At 42.1% G+C, this 25,390-nt stretch overlaps 1 protein-coding gene across 3 annotated transcripts in view; it reads left to right on the top strand.

Annotated features, from left to right (window-relative positions):
- LOC126483771 (venom dipeptidyl peptidase 4-like) overlaps positions 1-24,295 on the top strand; it is a 555,240-nt gene extending 530,945 nt beyond the window's left edge. For all 3 annotated transcript variants that reach the window (XM_050106923.1, XM_050106922.1, XM_050106924.1), the window contains exons 12-16: positions 12,052-12,233; positions 19,538-19,732; positions 19,846-20,006; positions 22,190-22,401; positions 23,480-24,295. In XM_050106923.1, coding sequence (XP_049962880.1) covers positions 12,052-12,233; positions 19,538-19,732; positions 19,846-20,006; positions 22,190-22,401; positions 23,480-23,575 — 846 coding nt within the window. In that variant the 3' untranslated portion in view covers positions 23,576-24,295. The remainder of the gene's footprint in view (positions 1-12,051; positions 12,234-19,537; positions 19,733-19,845; positions 20,007-22,189; positions 22,402-23,479) is intronic.
- The last annotated feature ends 1,095 nt before the right edge of the window (positions 24,296-25,390 follow it).

Here is a 25,390-nt window from a genome sequence, read left to right as displayed (position 1 = left end):
GTAGAGGACAAAAAGTTGATTCTGTACATTCTAAAGCTAATGCAATTATTTATGTGGATAAAGTAGAAGCCCACATAATTGGTTACCCTATCTAAGAACTTTCATGCCTGTCCACAAACAGCAATTTGACAAACAGCAGAAATACAGATGAAGACAATAAGCAATGAACGGCAAATTATTCCATGCTATTGCTGATAAAATTAGCAAATGCCATGAGGACATAAATATTTTGGAGCTTGTTGTACTGTCAAATATGAACATGAAGCCCATTCAGTGCAACAAAAACAGCATTAATTCTGCCTTGCCCACATATCACAGCACAGTGAACATTTTTCCCAAGAGAGAAGCAGCTGAGATAAGTACTCTCATGCCACAACAGTGTGTAATGACAAGCCCTATAACAGAGCTGAAGCAATCCATCCATCAGTTTCAGCAGTTTGCCTCCAATTATGGGCACCACTATTTAAGCCCACCCAACAGTAAGCATGGTTTACAGTAATGGAGAACATATTTTGGTAGCAATGTATGATAAATAACCATGAACAATGCAACTTCATGACAAGTAATTTGGACCAGAAAACACAAGAGTGGTCCCCCTGCAGGCCCGGGAGTTAGAATAGGCTCAAGGTATTCCTGCTTGTCATAAGAGCCGACTAAAAGGAGTCTCACACCTTTCGACCTTTATGTGATGATCCCCTGTAGGGTTTGACCTCCATTTTTCAAAACTTTCCCAAAGAGTGAGCCAACTGCGGAAGGGCACCTTACATGATGCATAGTGTCCATCGTGCATTGAGAAATTTAGCCCACTTAATTGTCGAGGCATTGCAGTCCCGCTCATCCTCCATCTCTTGGGTGAGGACACCTTCCTGGGTGAATTATCCTCCACCCAGTATGCAGTGTCGTTTTCTGTGCCAACAATGACCATGGAATGCTTTGCACCTCATATTCAGCATGATAGCAAGTCCATTGTGGTAGACCTTCCATGTACCCTGTTGGTTGTAGCCCCCTGACAACACAGGGGTCACTCTGCTGATATCTGCGCTGTTAACTCCCCATGTATGCCAAGGAGTAGATTTTCGTCACCCTGGGGCATTGGGACTCCCAGCAATGGCCATCCTGCCATGTAGCCTTTGCTGCGGCTGGGTGGCACTCATGGGGAGGGCCCCTGGTCGGAGCGGGTGGCATCAGGGCGGATGATGCGTGATGAAGCATGCCATGTCATCACTTGCTGGTGATCTAACACCAGCAGTCTCTAAGCACTCCAAGTCTCAGTACAATGCAAGGAAGTATGATCCTAAGTCGTTCCCCTCCCTGGCCACACCGTGTGACAAACGACAGTCTAAGGATGCCAGCGAACCTTATTCACCCCGGTACCTCGTATGTATGAGAACTGATGGGGACTCCTATGTTTTGATGAAGCCACAGTTTTTTGTACAGGACAAGTTTGGGGAGGTGGAGAGCTTGTCCAAAATGCGCTCTGGGTCAGTCTTGATAAAAACAGTACCCTCTGCCCAGTCACGGACTTTACTCAGTTGTAACAAGTTGGGAGATGTTTCTGTTACCATCAAGCCACATAAGGGCTTAAATATGGTACAGGGTATTATCTTCCACAGGGACCTTCTTTTGCAGACTGATGACGGGCTGCACACCAATTTAGAAGGGCGAGGTGTTCATTTCACGCAGCGCGTCCATCGGGGTCCAAGGGATAATCAGGTTGCCACCGGTGCCTTCATCTTGGCTTTTGAGGGTGACACCTTACCTGAGAAGGTCAAGGTGATCATTTACCACTGTGATGTCAAGCCATATATCCCTCCCCCAATGTGAAGCTGTAAGTGCAGGAAGTTCAGCCATATGTCATCCCGCTGTACTTCCAGTGTCATATGTCGAGACTGTGGACGTCCATCACATCCCAAAAATCCATGTGCCCCACCTCTCATCTGTGTCAACTGCAGAGAGCATCATTCCACTTTGCTCGCCAGACTGCAGGATTTTACAGGAAGAGAGGAAAATCATGGAATACAAGGCCCGGGCCAACTGACCTACACTGAGGGTAAGAGAAAATATGAGTGCCTACATCCTGTAGCTATGACCTCCTCATACACCGCCGCTACGAGAACAGTTGTTGCCTCATCACAGTCGGCTCTCAAAGCCCCCTTCATGGTGGGGGGGGGGGGGGGGGGGGCACTTACCCTCCATGTTGCTCCCACACCACCTACCTCAGGAGCACTGCCACCCCCCCCCTCCCCCCAACCATCAGGGACACCAGTCCCCACTTCTCAGCTGAAGAAGCGTAAGTCATCTTCGGCTCCTCTCGCCAGGAAGAGGTCCCTTTGGTCACTCCTTTCCCAGGTTTCTGCTAATGGGAAAAAAGATGCCCGCCAGTGGCTGAAGTGCCCAAAGCAGCTGGTCGTAGGACTTCAAGATCATCATCAGTCCTGGCGCAGCGAGAAAAGTCCAAAAAGAAGACCCCTAAGACCAAGGAAATTTCGGTGGCACCCACACCACCGTTACTTACAAGCTCTATGTCTGGGTATAAGGTGGAGGTTCTAGCGTCCACTGAGGTCCTAGATCTCGCAAGACCCCTCAGACGCAATGGATATAGACTGCTCAGGCAATAAGTCGGTGACACCAAGTGACCCTGAGGCGTAAACTGCTTGAATGTTCCATGTGTTCTCAGTCTCACAATGACGTCATCCTCCAGTGGAATTATGGCGGTTTTCTCCACTGTCTGGCTGAGCTATAGCAACTGTTAATCTTTACACCTACTTTCTGCATTGGCCTCCAAGAAACCTGGTTCCCGGCAATGCCGACCCCTGCCCTCCGCGGCTATAAGGGATATTACAGGAACCGTAGAGACTATAATCGAGTGTCAGGTGGAGTTTTACATTTATGTCCTAAACTCACTCTGTAGTGAAACTGTGCCCCTTCAAACCCCTCTTCAAGCCCATAACCCCTTGTGGGTTGACGCCATGCTTACTAGCCAAGAAGTCAAAACTTTACTACCTCACTTCGACCTCTGCCTTTTAAGTACTGGGGCTGTCACATATTTCAGTGTGGCTCGTGGCTGTCACTTAGCCATTGATTTGTCCATTTGCAGCCCAGGACTTCTCCCATCTGTCCACTGGAGAACACATGACGAACTATGTGATAGTGACCACTTCCCCATCCTCCTGTCACTGCCCCGGCATCAGGCCCATGGACGCCTGTCCAGATGGACTTTAAACAAGGCAGACGGGGAAATTTTCACCTCTGTGGTCACTGTTGACTCTCCCCCACACAGTAACATCAATGTGGTGGTTGAGCAGGTGACTACAACAATCGTTACTGCGGCAGAAAATGCGATCCCTCGCTCTTTAGGGTGACCCTGGATTAGGCGGTCCCTTGGTGGTTGCCGGAAGTCACTGAGGAAATTAAGGAGTGTTGGCGAGCTCTACAGTGGCACAAGTGGCACACTTCCCTGGAGCACCTCATAGCCTTTAAGTGGCTCCGTACCCGCATTCACCAGCTTATCGGAAGATGGAGGCAGGAGTGTTGGGAGAGATACGTCTCCACCATTGGGCACCATACGTCACCTTCCCAAGTCTGGACGAAGATCACATGTCTTTTTGAGTAAGATCAGATGTCTTTTTGAGTACCGGACCCCAACAGTGTACCTGGCATTAACATCGTTGGCATGTTATCTACTGACGCAAATGTGATTGCTGATCACTTTGCTGACCACTGTGCTCAAGCCTCTGCATTGGAGAACTACCCCCTAGCCTTTTGCACCCTCAAATGGCGGATGGAAAGGAAAGTCCTCTCATTCGCTACACGCCACAGTGAACCCTATAATGCCCTATTTACAGAGTGGGAGCTCCTCAGTGCCCTTGTGCATTGCCCCGACACAGCTACTGGGCCAGATCATATCCACAGTCAGATGATTAAACATCTCTCGTCTGACTACAAGCAACATCTCCTCATCATCTTAAATTGGATCTGGCGCCATGGTATCTTTCCATCGCAGTGGTGGGAAAGCACCATCATTCTGCTGCTTAAACCCGGTAAAAACCCACTTGATGTGGATAACTATTGGCCCATCAGCCTCACCAATGTTCTTTGTAAGCTGCTGGAACGTATGGTGTGTCAGCAGTTTGGTTGGGTCCTGGAGCCATTTGGCCTGCTTTCTCCATGTCAGGGTGGCTTCTGCCATGGTCGCTCTACCACTGATAATCTTGTGTTCCTCGAGTCTGCCATCCGAACAGCCTTTTCCAGACACCAACACCTGGTTGCCATCTTTTTTGATTTATGAAAAGTGTATGACACCACCTGGTGACATCATATCCTTGCCACATTATACAAGTGGGGTCTCTGAGGCTCACTCCCGATTTTATCCAAAATTTCTTGTCGCTTCGTACTTTTCATGTCCAGCTTGGTATCTCCCATAGTTCCCCCCATATCCAGCAGAATGGGGTCGCACAGGGCCATTAACAGTCTAGCAGCAGCTGTAGGCCCGTCCGTCTCACCTTCTCTGTATGCAGACAACTTCTGCATTTCGAACTGCTCCACCAGTACTGGTGTTGCTGAGCAGCACCTACAGAGATTCGTCCACAAGGCAGTCCTGGGCTCTAGCCCATGGTTTCCAGTTTTTGGCTGCAAAGTTGTGTGTTATGCATTTCTGTTGGCATCATACCATTCATCCGGAACCAGAACTTTACCTTAATGATGATCCACTCACCATAATGGAGACATATTGATTCTTAGGACTGGTTTTTGATGCCCGATTGACTTGGCTTCCCCATCTCCAACAGCTTAAGTGGAAGTGCTGGCAGCACCTCAATGCCCTCCTGCCTGAGCAACACGCAGATTGCTGTACGCTGCTGCAGCTCTACAGAGCCCTTGTTCAATCCTGCCTTGATTATGGGAGTGTGGTTTATGGTTCAGCGGCACCCTCAGCATTGGGTTTACTCAACCCAGTACACCACTGTGGCGTTCACCTAGCGACAGGAGCTTTTAGGGCCGAGTCCAGTGACCAGCGTCCTGGTGGAGGCCGGAGTCCCTCCATTGCTGGTTAGGCATGCACAATTGCTCTCCAGTTACGTTGCATGTGTTCATCATTCTCCTGCACATCTGAATTACTGTCTCCTTTTCCCACCCACAGTGATTCATCTCCCTCATTGGCAGCCCAGGTCAGGGCTTACAATTGCAGTCTGTGTGCGATCCCTTCTCTCCGAACTGGAGTCCTTGCCTTTACCACCTATACTCAAGTTTCATTTGCAAACGCCTCCATGGTGTACACCTATGCCATGGCTTTGCCTAGACCTACCACGTGGCCCTAAGGACTCAGTTAACCCTGCAACTCTCCATTGTCAAAAAAATGGCTCTGAGCACTATGGGACTTAACATCTGAGGTCATCAGTGCCCTAGAATTTAGAACTACTTAAACCTAACTAACCTAAGGACATCACACACATCCATGGCCGAGGCAGGATTCAAACCTGCAACCATAGTGGTCGCACGGTTTCAGACTGTAGTGCCTAGAACCGCTCGGCCACTCCAGCCGGCCTCTCCACTGTCACTTCCTCTCGATTGTCAACATTTACCGGAGCCATGAAGTGGTTTACACCAATGGCTCAATGGTTGATGGTCACATTGGCTTTGCCTATGTTCGTGGAGGACATGAAAGAACAGCACTCCTTGTCAGATGGCTGCAGTGTTTTCACTGCAGAGCTGGTGGCCATATCTTGGCTCTTGAGCACATCCACTCATGCTGAGGCGAGTGATTTCTCCTGTGTACTGACTCCTTGAGCCTACAAACTATCGACCAGTGCTACCCTTGTCATCCTTTGGTAGTGACCATCCAGGAGTCCATCTATGCCCTGGAATGGTCAGTCATTCAGTGGTGTTTATATGGGCCCCAGGTCATGTCGGAATCGCAGGCAATGAACATTCTGACAGGCTGGTCAAACAGGCCATGCAGAAACTGCTTATGGATTCTCAGAAACCGACCTGCATTCAGTATTGTGCCGCAAGGTTTTGTGGCTTTGTGAGATGGAATGACATATCCCCAGTATGCACAACAAGCTGTGTGCCATTAAGGAAACTATGAATGTGTGGAAGACCTCTGTGTGCGCCTCTTACAGGGACTCTGTGGTTCTCTGTCAGCTCCGCACTGGCCATATGTGGCTGACACATGGTTACCTCCTATGTTGTGAACCCACCTCGGTGTCACTGTGGCTCATGAATGATTATCATCCATCTCTTGCTGGACTGCCCACTTTTAGCCGCTCTGCGCCAGACATTTAATTTTCCCGGCACCCTACCTTCGGTGTTGGGTGACAATGCCGCAACAGCAGCTTTAGTTTTACGTTTTATTTGTGAGGTTGAGTTTTATCACTTGCTCTAAGTTTTAGCACATATCCTTTGTCCCTGTGTGTCCTCCACTCTAGTGCTTTCAGGGTGGAGGTTTTAATGTGTTGCAGAGTGGCTGGCTTTTCCTTTTTATCCTCATTGTCAGCCAGCCATGGTAATCTGCTTTCTTGTTTTAACCTCTTCTACCTATTTCTTGTGTCTTTGTGGTTTTCTTGTCTCCTTTTGTCCATTTAATTGTTTGTTGCCCTTCAGTCAGTGTTGGGTTTTTCCTTTCATTCTGTTTTGTGCTGTAAGTCTCATTATCTTATTATCACCCTTGTGCCATTGTTTCCTTCTGAACAAGGGACCGATGACCTTACAGTTTGGTCCCTTCCCCCCTCTTTTAACCCAACCGACCAACCAACCACAACAGTGGTGCCAACGATGGTGCCAGACATTACAGTGCACCTCCCACCATGTGGAGCTTACAACAATCTGAAAGATGAGCTCATATCCCACTATACAAATTCCACCTATCTCAGTGTAAGGCAAGTACTACACCAGGAGAAACAGGGTGACAAGCCCCATCAGAGTTCTGGTGAGATCTTTGTAATTTAGTGATCAGCCCCACAGTGTCCAGTGATTTGTTACTACACAGTTGGCAGCAACAACTGCTGACACAAGTATGGATGGCATTGGTGGTATACAATGATAAGTCACACAAAAAATTACTGCAAGTTGCCGATAGGGTCTACGAAACTCTTCAGGTGTCTGCAACAATTGCCATAACATTGGTGGACCACTGCTTGCCAAGCTTAACTGAGACAATGACTCCAGATTCCGCAGCTATCACATCACAATACCTGTTGAGCATTTCCAATGAAATCTGAAGCTTAAGAACCACAGTGGAAGCACTGGCAACACTGATGTGCATGCAGCAGCAATGACATGGCTGTAGCAGTTGAACTCAGGACCATTGGAAGAGCTCCCATAGTGTTTGCTGTTGCAACAAGCATGTTGGCCAACACTCAATAAAGTGTACTTCACCATGCAGTTACTCACATAACCAGTGCATCCACAGTAGCAGTATAGTGTCTACCCACTGTCAGCAGCAGCCACCTCGACATGCACATTCAACAACGTCAAGAAGATTGTAAGTGGCAGACAGGCATACAGGAACGATATTCCTTGTAGACACTAGCTCTGATATCAACACACTGCCTGCCAGCAATGTGCCAGACAACAAACCGGATATACAAATACGGTTGAAGGCAGTCAACAACTCTGCAATCAACACCTATGGATACAAATAGTTCACTTGTTTCTCTAGGCATTTGTACTTAGTGATATCTCTCAACCTATTTTCAGTACTGACTTCTTCAAAAACTTTGTTCTAGCAGTTGACCTACAAGGTACATGACTACTGAGTTCAGTTGACAAGAGTGCAGTATCAGGGGCCAGAGACCATCCTGTTTACAGTGTCTTAAAGAGAATCGACAATGCATGCACCTCCAACAAACATAGTACAATTACAACATAGAAGCCTTCTGAGAACCACACAACTACAGCATCAAGAAAATGCAGATATACATTCTCTGTAATGATGTCAACACAATAGAACTACACTCGGACAACCCGTCTCACTATGTGCACACAGAATTGCACCTGAGTGCTTAACAGAGACAAAGGCAATTTTTGAGGAAATGTTGCAGACTGAAATCATTTATTGGTCTGACAGCACTTGCCTTTGTCCCTACACCTTTTCCACAAGACAGATAGGTCATGAGGTTTGGTGATTACCAGACCTTAAATGCAAGAATGATACCAGACCAGTATCTGGTCTCCAACGCAGGGGACTTCACATGCACACCTGCTGGTGTAAAGGATTTTAGTGTCCTTGATTGTAAAGAAGTATAGAACAAGATACCAGTAGCGACTGGACTGTTTGACCATGGAAAAGTATTACATGAAAACAAATGCATTATTGGGATGACTCAAGTCACATTCCTAGGCCGTACTGTTTCAGCTGACAGCATTTGCCTGTTGGCAGAGAAGACTGAAGCACTACAGTCTCTGCCAAATCCAGCAGATTACCATCAACTGAGATCATTCCTGGGTATGGAATATTGTTGCCGCCATCACCTCCCAGTAATGGCGGTTGTACAGACACTGCTCACAGATTCTCTCAAGGGTTGTGACATCACTGTACATAGACCTGTTAAGTGGACACACAAAATGGACAAGGCATCCCATGACCTCCAGGTGAGCTTCAGTCAAGCAGTGTTACTCGCTCACCTGTTGTCTCATGCACACCTGCCTATAGCCATCAAAGCAAGTCAGTCATAATCGGAGCAGCACTCTAAAACGTTTTGACAAGCTTAATAGAAGTGGTGTGCATGAAGTAGAGAGCTGTTAGTAATCTACAAAGCAGTCAGATAATTCAGACATCAAATAGAAGCTCGACCAGTGACTGTTTTTACAGATCATAAATCCATTACTTCGCCATTCAAGAACTTCAGTGGCGAGTGCTCACTTAGTCAGTGTCAACATACTAAGCTTGTAAGCCAGTTTATTTCAGACACTCAACATATTAAAGGTGCTGAAAATTTAGTGACTGACCACTTTTCTCATATTTGTGGTCCGGTGGAGACTGTAGACTACTGTTACGGAGGAGGCACTTGTTACGGCTTCTGCACCACTTGTTACGGCTTCTCTCCACTTGTTAGCAGCCGACACAGTGGCTGCACCAAAGACTGAGATGGCATGGAGCTTTACAATTATTTATTGAACTTTCTTTACAATTTCTCCCTCATCATTGCTGCCCAGCCAGCCCGGATCTTTCCGCCTGGCTGTTGCTGTGTAGATTCTCCGACAATGCAAGCAACGCGTGCCACTGATCGCACTCAGCAGCCTCAGGCCACCAGTGCTCCGCTGAAGCCAGGATGCCCTGTGGTTGAGATGAACTCGTCCACATGCCGTGGGGCCAGCTGCTGACGCCTGCTGCACCGGCGGCCGGGAAGCCATCAGTCGCGATGTCTGCAAGGTCCCGTCATGGATGGACCACGCGCAATGGGGCTGGGTTGCCGTGAGGTCTGGACGTCAGTCCCTGGTGGCACCTGTGACCTAGATCGCGCTGCGGCCGGTCCTGCTGGAAGTTCTCGCTGTAGTTAGTCAGCCATGGTGCCGACCAAACTTGGGCCAACCCCCAGAACTGAAGTTGACAAGTTGACATCTGGCAGCGAACGGATGACTCCTGCGAGCTGGAACAGACTTCCGAAATTGTCACCTACAAAGACTGAACATTCGGACACAGAGCACATCCGTCCTCAGATCCGAACTGCTTCCTAATGGCTTCTGTCTGTTGCTGCCTGCACTCCATTATTTATATCCAGAAGGAGGACGTTTTTTACCCTTTTGTTATTACTCCCGCAGTATACTGCAGCATAACTTAGCGTGCTGGCCACACTTCCCCTTACTCAGCACTCTCCAGGCTTTGCTCGGTTCTCGGTCTGTGTGTGTCCTTGCGTCAGCTTGTTGGTAGACTGCTACTGTCAGCAAGGCTATCCGTGCCATGCTTACTTTGGAACGCCTCGGTCGCCGGCTGCCTCTGTTTTGCCATTCTCTACTGCGTGAAGCAAGACTTACGACATGTGGCCAGAACACTACAGAGGACTCACAGCACAGCAGGACACTGATCCACAGTGACAATGGTTTTTGAGTTACTTATCTACAGAGCTACACCTCAACCAGATCACTATGCCCAACTCTATGTTGAAACTGTGGTGTGACATATCCCATAACAAGCCAAGCCCATATATTTCACAGAAGTGCTGCAAGACAGCCTTCAACTGCATCTTTGGCTCTCATCAGGGGACAATGCTATGGTCAGATTTTTTTATGGGCCACTTTGTGTGGCCTTCCCTGAAGGAAAATGCATGCATGTGGGCACATTTCAGCATACTGTGCCAACAGAGCAAATTTTGTCACCACTTACATGCTGATGGTAACTTCCAAGGTGCACCAGCTGGATCTGCCCATGTTCACAGCGATCTCGTTGGCCCTCTTCCACCATTGGATGTTTAACAGATACATGTTCATGGCCACAGATAGGTACACATGGTAAGGAGAGGCAACCCTGAGTGCTGACATCTCAGCAGAAACTATGAAAAAAATACTTATGTGAACATGGATTGCACATTTTGGCTACCCTCTCCAAGTTACAACTGATCAAAGTTGCCAATCTGAACCTACTTGTTCCATGAAATAGCCAAAATCTGTAGCTTTTGCAGCACCATACAACTGGCTGTCACCCCACTAGTATGGTAGAATGGTGGCAAAGACCCTTGAAGGTATCACTAATGTGTCGCCAAGAAAAGTGGATGGAGGAACTTCATTTAGTCCTCTTAGGCCTCTGAATTGCATACAAACTTAATATTGATAGCCAAAATTGTTAATGGTTAGCCTCTACACAGTCCAGCAGATTGCTTATTGCCAGCACCGCTATCTGACATGGTGGAACTTCCACAGTTAGTGCAGCAGTTAAAACACCACTGCATCAATATCCATGGCCTGCTCCTTATCACCATGTGCACAAAGACTTACACAGCTGTTTGCATGTTGTGCTGTGTACAGATTCAAGTCAGATTGCCACTACAGCCACCATACACCAGCCCTTTCCCAGTGTTGAGTAGAGGGGATCACACCATGGACATCCTATACGATGGAACTCCTTTGAAAGTATCCATCAGACTTGTCAAACTGACGTGAATTTTGTGCTCAATGGTACTGGATACCTCATCAACACATCACAGTACAGCCACTGGATCATAACTCCCAGACACCAACCAATGCTGCACCTCATCAACACATCACAGTACAGCCACTGGATCATAACTCCCAGACACCAACCAATCCTGCCTCACAACTTGTGGATATACCTGCGCTGCAACTGATAGTGTTGCCATCACCATGACATCTGACCCACACAGGAGCCTGTTGGTGAATAAGGTTTAGGTGCCAGAGCATCCTGGATGTTCCACACTGTATGAGGGGTTGTGTGGTAGTGATGCATTTTTGTACTTTTACACTATGAGAATATCAAGATGTCCATGTGAAGTCTCTGATATGCTTAGTTTAGTTGTCTTTTCTGCAATAATTTAAGTTCTGTGCATTTCCTTTTAGTTTCTTTTATTGAATGTTTTTGTATGCATTTTCGGTATGTCTAAAGGTATGTGCAAATATTTATACGGATAAAATAAGAGGCCACATTATATTTATAGAGCTCAAGTTGACATGTTCCAGCCAGTTTAAGATTTTCTTTTTGTTTGTGAAATGTGTTTGGTGTGGGGCACTGTATGACTAAATAAGAATTGTTGCAAGTCAGCGTGGACCCCAACAGTGCTGATAGAAATTTTATGATGCTGAAGTGTGACAGGTGTGTGAATAGCACCTGAAATCGACAATGTAGCTGATCCCTCTGCCAGACTTTGCCCAACATTCCACATTACAGTCATATTTTCTGCATCTCCACACTGGAACTTAGTACTTAAGGTTGCTATCTACAATGGCAGGTTACATCATTGATGTATAACATGTTTATGTTATTTATTTTAACCAAAGTATGTAATTACTGAATTCCATTATCTGCATAATTTTAAGTGGAGTATTATTTCTTCAAAAACACAATATCTGAGCTTACTATAATGCTTTTTTTTCACCTTTAAGGACAGCAAGAAGGTCATGGTATGGGAAAGTAATGAAGAAATACGGAAACTGCTGCAACACAAATCACTGCCATCAGTTCGTCACTTACAGGTTGAGGTACCAGGAGGATTCAAAGCTCAAGTTCAAATGTGGCTCCCACCTAACATAGATAGGAAGCAGAAATATCCATTGCTGATAAATGTGTAAGTACAGCCTTTGTGGCAGAACTCTATTGATGTTATTTTGTTTTGGGATCAAAATGTGACCCAGCTTTCATCACCTGTCACAACATCATACGTTACTGATGTTGATGCGATTATCACCATACACAGCGTTTATTCTTCTGTGGATCTTGGTTGTAGGCACATTCTGTGCAGTTAGAAACTTGATTGTAGCACATTGTTCCTCAAGCACCGACATAGTTATCACCATGTTACACGCAACAATTTGGAGCCCTCTAGTGGCAGAGGGTTAGAACTTGTGTCAGCAAAGTGGAAAAGTAGACAGATTAATACGCATGACATGTAATACCTCACCCAATATTGAGAACAGAATAAAAAAATTCTGATGAATTACTTTTCAGCACACCCTCATATACGCTTTTATGAGGTAGGACAAGTGGTCAGCTGTGGCTTTGATGAAGGAACCATTGCCTGAAATGGCTCGGAAAAACCTAAATCAGGCTGGCTGTACAGAATTGGAAAAGCAAAATGGCACGGTAAAAGCAAATATTCCCTAAAAGCAAGTATTCCTTATCTGTGTTGTATTTGCCATAAAATTATCATGCAATCAAAGTTTCAGTTGTACCAATAGTCTTAGCACTAATAAAAAAATTCACTGTGGGCAACTTCACAATGTGTATAATTCAGCATTGCTATACACAAAACTTCTTGCTGTGAATGGCCCATCTAGCTTTACCACTAACTTAATGTTTGCATGACTATTAGTCTCAAATGGATAATTTGGTAGAGAAAAGGTTACATTACAAGGAAACAGAATGGCTGGTGCATAACTGCCTTTGGGAGGCAAAATTCCTGATGCAGTTAACTGAAACATTTAAAACAGAACACAGCAATCCTAGCTTTTGAAACTAAATATTGTTTCTTTGGGGAGGAAAGAGGAAATTACTGAGAAGTATTGGAAAGGTACAGTAAGTCACTTAGTGGTTGAGAACAAACCACCTTTTGACAATAAACAATCCCAAATATGAAATTAATATTGAAGTCTCCAAAAATAATGAGTCTCAAGTTAAGACTCCATAATCTTATTAATAATCTCCCTACCTGTTTGCCTAATCTTAAGATATGTCTTGTAATAGCTTGATCAGACAGTGAAAAGCCCAGGATGAAATAACAGCAACAAAACAGGATAAATTGCTTCTCACCAATGAGAGAAGTTGCTGACTGGCAGACAAGCACATTTAAAGTTCAGGGTGATTATGATTCAAGTTTCAGTTCCAAAAAGCTGTAGAAAATGAACCACTGCTCAGAATGATGTCAAATTTTAATGGAATTTATTATAGAAGAAGGGCGAAATGTTATGGAGAGAAAAATTAACAAAAATTCTACCACTAGATGGCAGTGTCAGTGGCAGAATATGCAAAATTAAGATACATGGTACACAGCTGTTCCTCAGTTTTCATCGAAAATGCTCAGCATTACTGTCTCTATGCACGATCACATGTTGCTGGCAAAGCTCGTTTGTACAAGAATGGTGACTATGGCAGTAGCTCTGCAGAAGTACCGGACACTCAAGCATGTGGAAAATAGTGTTTGTCCATTGTCTACCAAGGACCTGGAGAGAATAAATATGAAATTAAAAAAGACAGGTTTGTTTTAAGTGGAGTGTGGCAGAGGCAGGATCTGACGTCAGTAGATGATGCAGGAGTAGTCAAGTGGTGTTATGCAAAGATGTAGTACACCAGGAATTGTTTAAACATTGGACATGACAGCGAGTATGGCGCATAAAATTTTAAGAAATGTCCTGCATTGCTGTCTATACAAAATTCAGAAGATGCTTCATGCTGACCTTCCAGTGAGACAAACATTCTCTCTAGAATTTCTTACTTGTGTGGAAGTGGATGGTGAATGGCCATGGAACATTGTATGGACAGACAAAGCCCATTTCCTTCTCCAAGGACCTGTCAATTACACAGAATTTTTTTTTTTTTAAGCAGATAGGTCGTTCACATTGCACAGTATCACAGTCTGGTTGGTTTAATGTGTAACTCACACCATAGCCATCATACTGCACATCATCTGTCATTTGGAGCCAAACCCATTTATGTTACAACACTTATAGCGCCATCTAGTGGGGAAAATTTTCGTTGAATTTTTTGTCATTGAATGGCAGCCCATTCTTCCTTAAGAGCCAAAACCAGAAAAGGTAGTTATGTTGGATGCTGGGGTCTGGAACAAAGTTGACGTTCTCACTCATGCCAAAGATGTTCTATTGAGTTCAGTTCAGTCCACTTCAAGAATTTTACTGTTCACAAACAATTGTCTCACAGAAGTTATATTATGACAAGGTGCATTGTCATACTAATACAGTGGTCATGATGCCCAAACTGTTCCTCTGCTGCATGAAGTAAATAATGTAAAATTTGTTGATATCATTCTGCATTTAGTGTTTTCCTATGCACAATAAGGAGCTCACACCCTAACCCCCAAATACACCCGATACCGTATTACCAGTTCCTCCATACTTCACTTTTGGCACTGCACATGATGGCAGGTAATGTTCTTGAGGGATTTGCCAAAGCCAAATCCTTCCAGGGGATAGCCACAGGCTATAGCATGATTCATCACTCCAAATCACTTGTTTCCAGTCATCCACTGTCCAATGACGCCACTCTTTACACCACCTCAAGTATCACTTAGAATTGACTACAGAAATGTGTGGCTTCTGAGGAGCTGCTCAGCAATTTTATTCCATTCTGTTTTAACTCCCTATGCACAATCAAGATGCTTGATGGACTGCTGGTAGCACTTTCAAACTCACAAGTGATTCCTTCTGTTGATTTCATACAATTTTTTTACAACCACCCTCTGCAGTGCTCAACAGTCCCTGTTCAATAGTAAATGAAATCTCCCTAGCCTTGCCTTAGCCATGACAGTTCCTTCCCTTGTCCACTTCACATCGCATCAACCACAGTCAACTTAGAGAGCTCTACAAGGGCTGAAATGTTCCTGATAGATCTGATACTCAGGTGACATCCTATGACCACCTCAGATTCAAAGCCCTGGCTAATCCATTCTGCTGCTACTGCTTCTCTTATGACGACCCAGTACTCCCCACCTCAATTTATACTGGCAGGATTGCTTCTCATGTCATCTTGTGGTCAATTTCGCATTATATAGTGGTGTCCGGATATTTCTGATTAGATTGTGTGTGCACATTTTTTTCTACCCAAAGAAGAATTTAACCCAATTGCTTTACCTACTTTTAAATGTGTCTCTCTGTGACACAGTAATTCCCCTATGTGGCGAGTAGGCACCTGTCCTATTTCATTGCTGTTAGTAGTAATAGCTTGCACATTTCCAAATCTATTGTGGACCACACCAACATTTTCTCCTACAGTGTTTCCACATATGTTTGACTGTCACTCGAATTTTCCAACATTCATAATATCCCGTATAATATTCCACAAAGCAAATGAAGGGCACAAAATGTATAACTGACAAGAACCTGAAATTATTGTCACAATGTCTAAAAAATTTAAAAAATTAAAACTTGCAGTAATGTAATATCTGATTTCAAACTAATATGAATTTTTAAATGTAATTGGGCTTGTATGAAGAATTCAACACTTGACATTATATCTATGAAGAGTTTTAAATCAGGAAATGTCTTTGATTTCAATGCTGTTGTTGTGGTCATCAGTCCTGAGACTGGTTTGATGCAGCTCTCCATGCTACTCTATCCTGAGCAAGCTTCTTCATCTCCCAGTACGTACTGCAGCCTACATCCTTCTGAATCTGCTTAGTATATTCATCACTTGGTCTCCCTCTATGATTTTTACCCTCCACGCTGCCCTCCAATACTAAATTGGTGATCCCTTGATGCCTCAGAACATGTCCTACCAACTGATCCCTTCTTCTAGTCAAGTTGTGCCACAAACTTCTCTTCTCTTCACCCCAATCCTATTCAACACCTCATTAGTTATGTGATCTACCCATCTAATAATCTTCAGCATTCTTCTGTAGCACCACATTTCGAAAGCTTCTATTCTCTTCTTGTCTAACTACTTATCATCCATGTTTCACTTCCATACGTGGGTAGACTCCATACAAATACTTTCAGAAGTGACTTCCTGACACTTAAATCTATACTCGATGTTAACAAATTTCTCTTCTTCGGAAACGCTTTCCTTGCCATTGCCAGTCTACATTTTTATCCTCTCTACTTTGACCATCATCAGTTATGTTGCTCCCCAAATAGCAAAACTAGTTTACTACTTTGTCTCATTTCCTAATCTAATTCCCTCAGCATCACCCGACTTAATTCTACTACATTCCATTATCCTCGTTTTGCTTTTGTTGATGTTCATCTTATATCCTCCTTTCAAGACACTGTCCATTCTGTTCAACTGCTCTTCCAAGTCCTTTGCTGTCTCTGACAGTGCTCTATCACACTCTTCACGCAGTATCATATCTCCCATTTCATCTTCATCTACATCCTTTTCCCTTTCTATAACATTGCCCTCAAGTACATCGCCCTTGTATAGTTCCTCTATATACTCCTTCCACCTTTCTGCTTTCCCCTCTTTGCTTAGAACTGGGTTTCCATCTGAGCTCTTGATATTCATACAAGCGGTTCTCTTTTCTCCAAAGGTCTCTTTAATTTTCCTGTAGGCAGTATCTATTTTACCCCTAGTGAGATAAGCCTCTACATCCTTACATTTGCCCTTTAGCCATGCCTGCTTAGCCATTTTGCACTTCCTGTCGATCTCATTTTTGAGACATTTGTATTCCTTTTTGCCTGCTTCATTTACTGCATTTTTATGTATACTTATATATTTCAATATGAAATATTTATTTAATGGGAAATATTGTGTACTATAACCATGTATGTACCTTGGTTTGGAGTTGTTGTTTGTTGTTGTTGTCTTCAGTCCTGAGACTGGTTTGATGCAGCACTCCATGCTACTCTATCCTGTGCAAGCTTCTTCATCTCCCAGTACTTACTGCAACCTACATCCTTCTGAATCTGCTTAGTGTATTTATCTCTTGGTCTCCCTCTACGATTTTTACCCTCCACACTGCCCTCCAACACTAAATTTGTGATCCTGTGATGCCTCAGAAGATGTCCTACCAACCGGTCCCTTCTTCTTGTCAAGTTGTGCCACAAACTCCTCTTCTCCCCAATTCTATTCAATATCTCCTCATTAGTTATGTGATCTACCCATCTAATCTTCAGCATTCTTCTGTAGCACCACATTTCGAAAGCTTCTATTCTCTTCTTGTCCAAACTATTTATCGTCCATGTTTCACTTCCATACATGGCTACACTCCATACAAATACTTTCAGAAATGACTTCCTGACACTTAAATCTATACTCGATGTTAACAAATTTCTCTTCTTCAGAAATGCTTTCCTTGCCATTGCCAGTCTACATTTTATATCCTCTCTACTTCGACCATCACCAGTTATTTTACTCCCCAAATAGCAAAACTCCTTTACTACTTCAAGTGTCTCATTTCCTAATCTAATTCCCTCAGCATCACCCGACTTAAATCGACTACATTCCATTATCCTCGTTTTGCTTTTGTTGATGTTCATCTTATACCCTCCTTTCAAGACACTGTCCATTCCGTTCAACTGCTCTTCCAAGTCCTTTGCTGTCTCTGACAGAATTACAATGTCATCGGTGAACCTCGACGTTTTTATTTCTTCTCCATGGACTTTAATACCTACTCCGAATTTTTCTTTAATTTCCTTTACTGCTTGCTCAATATACAGATTGAATAACATCGGGGAGAGGCTACAACCCTGTCTTACTCCCTTCCCAACCACTGCTTCCCTTTCATGTCCCTCGACTATTATAACTGCCATGTGGTTTCTTTACAAATTGTAAATAGCCTTTTGCTCCCTGTATTTTACCCCTGTCACCTTTAGAATTTGAAAGAGAGTATTCCAGTCAACATTGTCAAAAGCTTTCTCTAAGTCTACAAATGCTAGAAATGTAGGTTTGCCTTTCTTTAATCTATTTTATAAGATAAGTCGTAGGGTCAGTATTGCCTCACGTGTTCCAACATTTCTGCGGAATCCAAACTGATCCTTGCCGAGGTCGGCTTCTAACAGTTTTTCCATTCGTCTGTAAAGAATTCGTGTTAATATTTTGCAGCTGTGACATATTAAACTGATAGTTCGGTAATTTTCACATCTGTCAACACCTGCTTTCTTTGGGATTGGAATTATTATATTCTTCTTGAAGTCTGAGGGTATTTCACCTGTCTCATGCATCTTGTTCAGCAGATGGTAGAGTTTTGTCAGGACTGGCTCTCCCAACACCGTCAGTAGTTCCAATGGAATGTTGTCTACTCCCAGGGCCTTGTTTCGACTCAGGTCTTTCAGTGCTCTGTCAAACTCTTCACGCAGTATCGTATCTCCCATTTCCATAATATTGCCCTCAAGTACATCGCCCTTGTATAGACCCTCTATATACTCCTTCCACCTTTCTGCTTTCCCTTCTTTGCTTAGAACTGGGTTTCCATCTGAGCACTTGATATTCATACAAGTGGCTCTCTTTTCTCCAAAGGTCTCTTTAATTTTCCTGTAGGCAGTATCTATCTTACCCCTAGTGAGATAAGCCTCTACATCCTTACATTTGTCCTCTAGCCATCCCTGCTTAGCCATTTTGCACTTCCTATCGATCTCATTTTTGAGACGTTTGTATTCCTCTTTGCCTGCTTCATTTACTGCATTTTTATATTTTCTCCTTTCATCAATTAATTTCAATATTTCTTCAGTTACCCAAGGATTTCTACTAGCCCTCGTCTTTTTACCTACTTGATCCTCTGCTGCCTTCACTTCTTCATCCCTCAGAGCTACCCATTCTTCTTCTACTGTATTTCTTTCCCCCATTCCTGTCAGTTGTTCCCTTATGCTCTCCCTGAAATTCTGCACAACCTCTGGTTCTTTCAGTTTATCCAGGTCCCATCTCCTTAAATTCCCATCTTTTTGCAGTTTCTTCAGTTTTAATCTACAGTTCATAACCAATAGTTTGTTGTCAGAGTCCACATCTGCCCCTGGAAATGTCTTACAATTTAAAACCTGGTTCCTAAAACTCTGTCATACCATTATATAATCTATCTGATACCTATTGGTATCTTCAGGATTCTTCCATGTATACAACCTTCTTTCATGATTCTTGAACCAAGTATTAGCTAGTTTTGGAGTATCAGAGCAAATAAATTCACTCCCAAAGAGAAAAGAAAAAGATATGGATTATCAATGTGCATGTAAGTTTAAATAAGTAATGTTACTGTATTGTTTTCCATTTCAGCTATGGGGGCCCAGATTCATTTCAAGTCACAAAACGATTCAGTATTGACTGGAGTACATATCTGACAGTGAACAGAAGTATTATTTATGCTGCAATTGACGGTCGTGGTTCTGGATTGAAAGGGAATAAAATGTTGTTTGCTGGCTATCGTCGACTAGGAACGGTTGAAATTGAAGACCAATTAAGTGTAACAAAGTAAGTACAGGTATTAACAATAAGGCTATAGTTACTCAAACTGCTTTTGAAATTGAGTGTGAAATTGTTACTACAAAATTAATCTTAAATATTTTCCTTTCCTTGTCCTGCAGATACATACAGGACAACTTCGATTTTGTTGATAAAAATCGAACAGGTATCTGGGGCTGGAGCTATGGAGGCTATAGCACTGGTATGGCATTAGCAACAGACCGAGAGGGTGTGTTCAAATGTGGAATTGCTGTGGCACCTGTAACAGACTGGGCATATTATGGTAAGAAAATCAGGATTACTCTATCAAAACACTTACATTTAGTATAGTGAATGGTGAAGTAGAAGTAACAAAATGCCATGGAGAACCATGGGAACATCAAATTATAATGAACGGATTATGTTTACAGTTTTTCTCAAGCTGCAAAAATATAGTAAGTTACGAGGTGTGTTTTTTAAGTAAGAAATTAAAAAAAGACATGCTAAGATATCTCAATAATTTTATTATTACATGAAAGCCTGTTCCTTAATCTACTTTTCTACATAATTTCCGTCAATATTGAGGCACTTGTCATAATGTTGTACCAGTTTTTGAGTACTCTCCTCATAAAAGTCTACCACCTGACTTGTTAACCACTGCATCAACACTGTTTTGACTTCATCATCGTCTTGAAGATGCTGACTGCCCAGGTCTTTCTTCAAGTGCAGAAACGGATGGTAGTCACTGGGTGCAAGATCGGGGCTGTATGGAGGATGATCTAGAGTTTCCCATTGAAGAGATGTGAAGAGATCTTTGGTCTGTTTCACCACATGCAGACGGGCATTGTCTTGCAGCAAAACAATGCCCTTGTTCAACTTCCATGGACTGTTGCTTTGATTCTGGTGTGATGTAGGCCACCTATGTTTCATCGCCCATAACAATTTGGCTTAAGAAATCATCACCATTGTTGTGGTACCGCTCAAGGAAAGTCAATGCACTGTCTAAACATTTGGTTTTCTGTACATCCGTCAACATTTTTGGTACCCAACATGTGCACAGTTTTTGGTAATTCAACTGCTTGGTCACAATGCCATACAAAACACTACAAGAAACATTAGGAAAGTCATCCTGCAAGAAGGAAATCATAAAGCGTCTGTTTTCTCTCACATTATTGTCCACTTCCTGCACCAAACTTTCATTAACAACCGAAGGACGCCCACTCCGTTGTTCATCATGCACATTTGTGCGGCCATCTTTAAATGCTCTCACCCACTTTCTTACCATTCCATCACTCAATGTTTTCTCCGTAAACTGCACAGATCTCCCATGAATATCGATCACTTTTACACCTTTAGCACTAAGAAATCTTATACCAGCCCATACTTCACAGTCGATGGGACTCACGATTATCGGAGGCATCTTAAACACTCAGTACACAACGTAAATAAGGAAGAATCAGACTGTAATGGCGTCAGTGAGTAGATTAAGGTACAGGCTTTCATGTACAAATAAAATTATTGAGATATCTTAACATGTCTTTGTTTAGTTTCAAAATGGTACTTACTTAAAAAACACCCCTCGTATTTAATGTTATTGTGCTACAAGCTTCTGTTGAGTTTAAGAGTTGGTGCTGAGGAAATTAATTCACTTGATTACTACTCACATCTTCTTGGAGCTGTTTTATTGGTGTACTGTGGACCTGAGAAAGCATTACCCACATTTCAATTAATGGCCAGTTAAGAGTATGGTCATGCCATGGATGGCAAAAAGGAAAGAAAGGGTTTAATGTTCTCTTGAAGAGAAAGATTTCAGAGATAGAGCAGAAGATAAGATTGGAAAAGGATAAGGGAGAAATCCAGCCAAGTCATTTCTACTGAAATCATCCCAGCATTCACTTCAAGTCATTTAGGTAAAGAGAATGGAAATCTACAGGGAAATGAACCACACTCCTCCACTCAAATGTGCCACCTTGCTTGGTCAGTTGATGGCACTGATCCTCCCTTCCTGCTGATTTATTAGCACATAACAGGTGATGTTTGTTTGAAATAAGGGGATAACCACAGACTACTCCCAGAAATAAGTTATTATTGTTCTGATGTAGCTCCATAAAACATCATTTAGTCATGCTCTGCCTTTTAGACTCTTGCTCGCCTATGTGAAATATGAAAGCTTTAGTTTTTACTGGATTTGGCTTGAGAAAATCCAGACTGTAGTGCTGAGTGAGGTTTATAAGTGGTTCAGTCAAACCAGTGTCATCTCACACATCCAGAGATTGAGGGTTGAGCACCTATGATAAGTAGTTCATTAGTTAATCTTATATGAAGATGTTAAACTGAGTGGGCACCTAATTTTTTAGGATGTCATCATCTTTTTTTATTAAGTCTCAATTTTGTGATCTGACACTTACATGTAATATAATTTCTCTTTTAATTTGGTTGTTGTTGTTATAATTTAAAAATTCATTTTTGTCTTTCTCATTCTTCTAGATACAATTTATACAGAACGGTACATGGGGTTACCAACTGTAGATGACAATCTAGAAGGATATGTAGCTTCACAACTGATAAACAAAGTTGACAATTTTAGGAATAAAATGTTTTTCTTAGTTCATGGCACACTGGATGATAATGTACACTACCAACAGTCGATGATGCTATCCAAGGCACTGGAACACAAGGATATTCTTTTCAGGCAACAGGTAAAAGTCATTGCATAAAGTATGTATTTTTTCCATATATTGCTTTAATGTTTATTACTGAAAATAATTTAGGGACAAGAAACCATCTGTAGTGCAAACAAACCATCATACAGTGTGAACTACACTGAATAATTTGTGGAGAAGTATACATTTTGCCCTCTGTATTTGAACATGAAAGAAAGGACAGATATTAATATGGTTGCTGAATGGCTTTAACAGACAGAAAAAAAGATGAGACTGCTCTCATTGCTATGGAACTATCTGTTGCCTAGCATATTAGGGCGCAGCCGTTTTTTGACCTTGAACTGTATTCTTACACTGTGATAAGCTTCATAAATTATGATTGTTTCAGACATTGGCACTGTTTTATTACAGATGCGTTTTATGGAAAATGTAAACGATGAAGTGTTCAAAACAGAACATAGCCTTATGCTCCAAATTAGTGTACTTATCAAATGTATTCAATGAGTGGTGGTTACCTGTAAAACGGACCGATGATCTCAGAAGTTTGGTCCCATAGGAACTTACCACAAATTTCCAAATTTACCTGTAAAGTGAGACAAATTTGAGCTCAACTATGTCTCCATCTGTTCTTTTCACAATTCAAAACATTTAGACAAGGCATCTAATTTTTGGTGAGCCTGCACAGGAGCTCTGCAGTTTTTGCCTTGTGATGGAGTACAAGAATATGTCTGTAATAAACCCCTCATCTACTGTCACTGAACTGATCAGTTTGTTTGAAATTTATCACAGGAAACAGTGCAAGATCAAAAAATAATCAAACACTGATCTGCCACAGCAAATAGTTCCTTAATAATTTGAGTAGTCTTTTTTTATTTCTGTTTATGTAGTACACTACTTACAGGCCATCAGCCTTAGTACTTATCTTTGAGTCCACTAATTAATGATTCCCCATTATATTTCAAGTAGTTTTTATTTACAGAAGCTGTACATGTATACTGAACACACATGAAATTTAGGTGATGTACTTCATGCAGAACTCTTCCTCTTTGCAAAGAATCTTTCACAATGCATGATGTGGTAAAAGGAGAATTCAACTCTTTTTCATTTTTGGCAGAGTTATCCAGATGAAGAACATGGACTGTCTGGTGTGAGGCCTCATCTGTACCACACACTTGAAGACTTTCTGGAGGAGTGTTTCAATTTAAAGTGAGGCAGCATGTTTGACCTCAGTTGCTCAACCTGAACTGAATAAGCCCCATAGGAAAGCCTAAATTTATCAGACACTCTGAGCAGTCATGAGATGTTTTTGGGGCTATTTCAGTATACTGGTTAATAGCTTGGAGGAAAAGGTGCATGTTGTGTTTACTAATTACTTGAATGTTGTGAGAACTAGTCAGAAACTTCTGTACGTGTTTTGGGACAGATCTCATAATCAGTACAAGTTTGAAACTGATGTAAGTTACTTTATTTTCACAACACCAAATTTGTTGTATTGAAGCAGAATGTGTGGACTCGATCAATATTCTTTGTATCCTTGCAAATTAAGGTGGTGTACAGTGTGTGGCTTCATCTGTGTCAAGAACTTGATTATTTTGTTTTGTGGACATGTTAATATTATTTGGATCAAAAGAGCAGCTCACAGGAATTTCATTTACTCATTTATATTGTACAGTAAAGAATGGCAGCTGGTTTTTGTCATATATCAACATGACATCACATAAACATAATCATCATCATCATCATCATAAGTACACAGCACTTGTGAACTATTTATATGAACAAATGTTGTAAAATTAAATGTACATAATAATTTTTATGTTGTGTGTATATGTTTATGAAATATATGATAATCTTTATTACAGAAATTTATTTTTGTTACTAATATATAAATGAAAAACTTGATGAATAAACTGACTGAATCAAAACTAAGTATTGTAGTAGTTCACAAAATTTTGTTAACAGCATTTACATTAGGTATTGTTGTTCATCCAATCCTTTTTTCACAGAATGAAGTGTATACTGCACCAAAGGTACATTAATCAAAAAAGTAGTTTGGTTAGAGGGCCGCTAATACCTATATCTGATGACTGCTGCTCTTCACTGTGTTGTATCGAAAAGAGAACAGCACCCATAGAATGAAAGGCAAGAACAGACAATGTGAAAATAAAATATGTAACCACTAATGAGAAAGAAGTGCTGTTGTTTAATGCAGCTCTGAACATGAAAATGTTCATGCACACTTATCTGCGTTCATGCCACAAAACTGAGCTAGCAGATCTCTCTACACTAATGACACTGCAGATGGGTGCAGCTGAAACAAAGTAAGCTGTATAAACTGCAGACATTTTATGGGTCACTGTTAACATGTTGCTTACAGGTGTTTCGCATGACGAATGACTAAATAAAAAGATTCATGTCATATTTATTTTATTTCTGTAAGTTATCATACCAATGAGAATTGGCAGCAAAATATTGTGTCTAGACATAGTATCCTTGGTAACAATCTTTTAAAAACAACCAACTTAAAAAAACTCTACACAAAAGGAAAGCAACAGATCTATGATTTAACGCTGCCAAAACATGAATGAATTGATCACAAACAAATCATTGATCACCCTTTTAAAAGACTTGGCAAAACATAACATAGTCTCACACTTCTTAGAATTAAGCTTGTTAATATATTACTTTCACAAGCATATACAGACATCTGAAAGACTTTCAGAAATATTGTAAAAAAAGTAAACTTTAGAAAAGGTAGTTGACATTTGACTAATGCCACCCACTAAAACATTACCAAAATTTACGTATTTCTGATCACTTGAAGACTAACAAATCATTAATTGAATAAGTTTAGGTACTTTTTAATAAAAAAAAAAAAAAAACAAAAAGAAATTAAATGTAACTTATAAGTCATTTCTAATATTGTGGCAGCACCCAATAGTCAATTGTATGCTTCTCCAACCCAAGTGCTGCTCCCAAATGCCTGGTGCTGAAATCAAGGTGGTTCCTAAAATATGGATTGACA

Source organism: Schistocerca serialis, chromosome 6 (assembly GCF_023864345.2).
Source record: "Schistocerca serialis cubense isolate TAMUIC-IGC-003099 chromosome 6, iqSchSeri2.2, whole genome shotgun sequence".
NCBI classification, from domain to species: Eukaryota; Metazoa; Arthropoda; class Insecta; order Orthoptera; family Acrididae; genus Schistocerca; species Schistocerca serialis.
The sequence above is the reverse complement of the archived record's forward strand: the minus strand, read 5'-3'. Positions and strand labels throughout refer to the sequence as shown.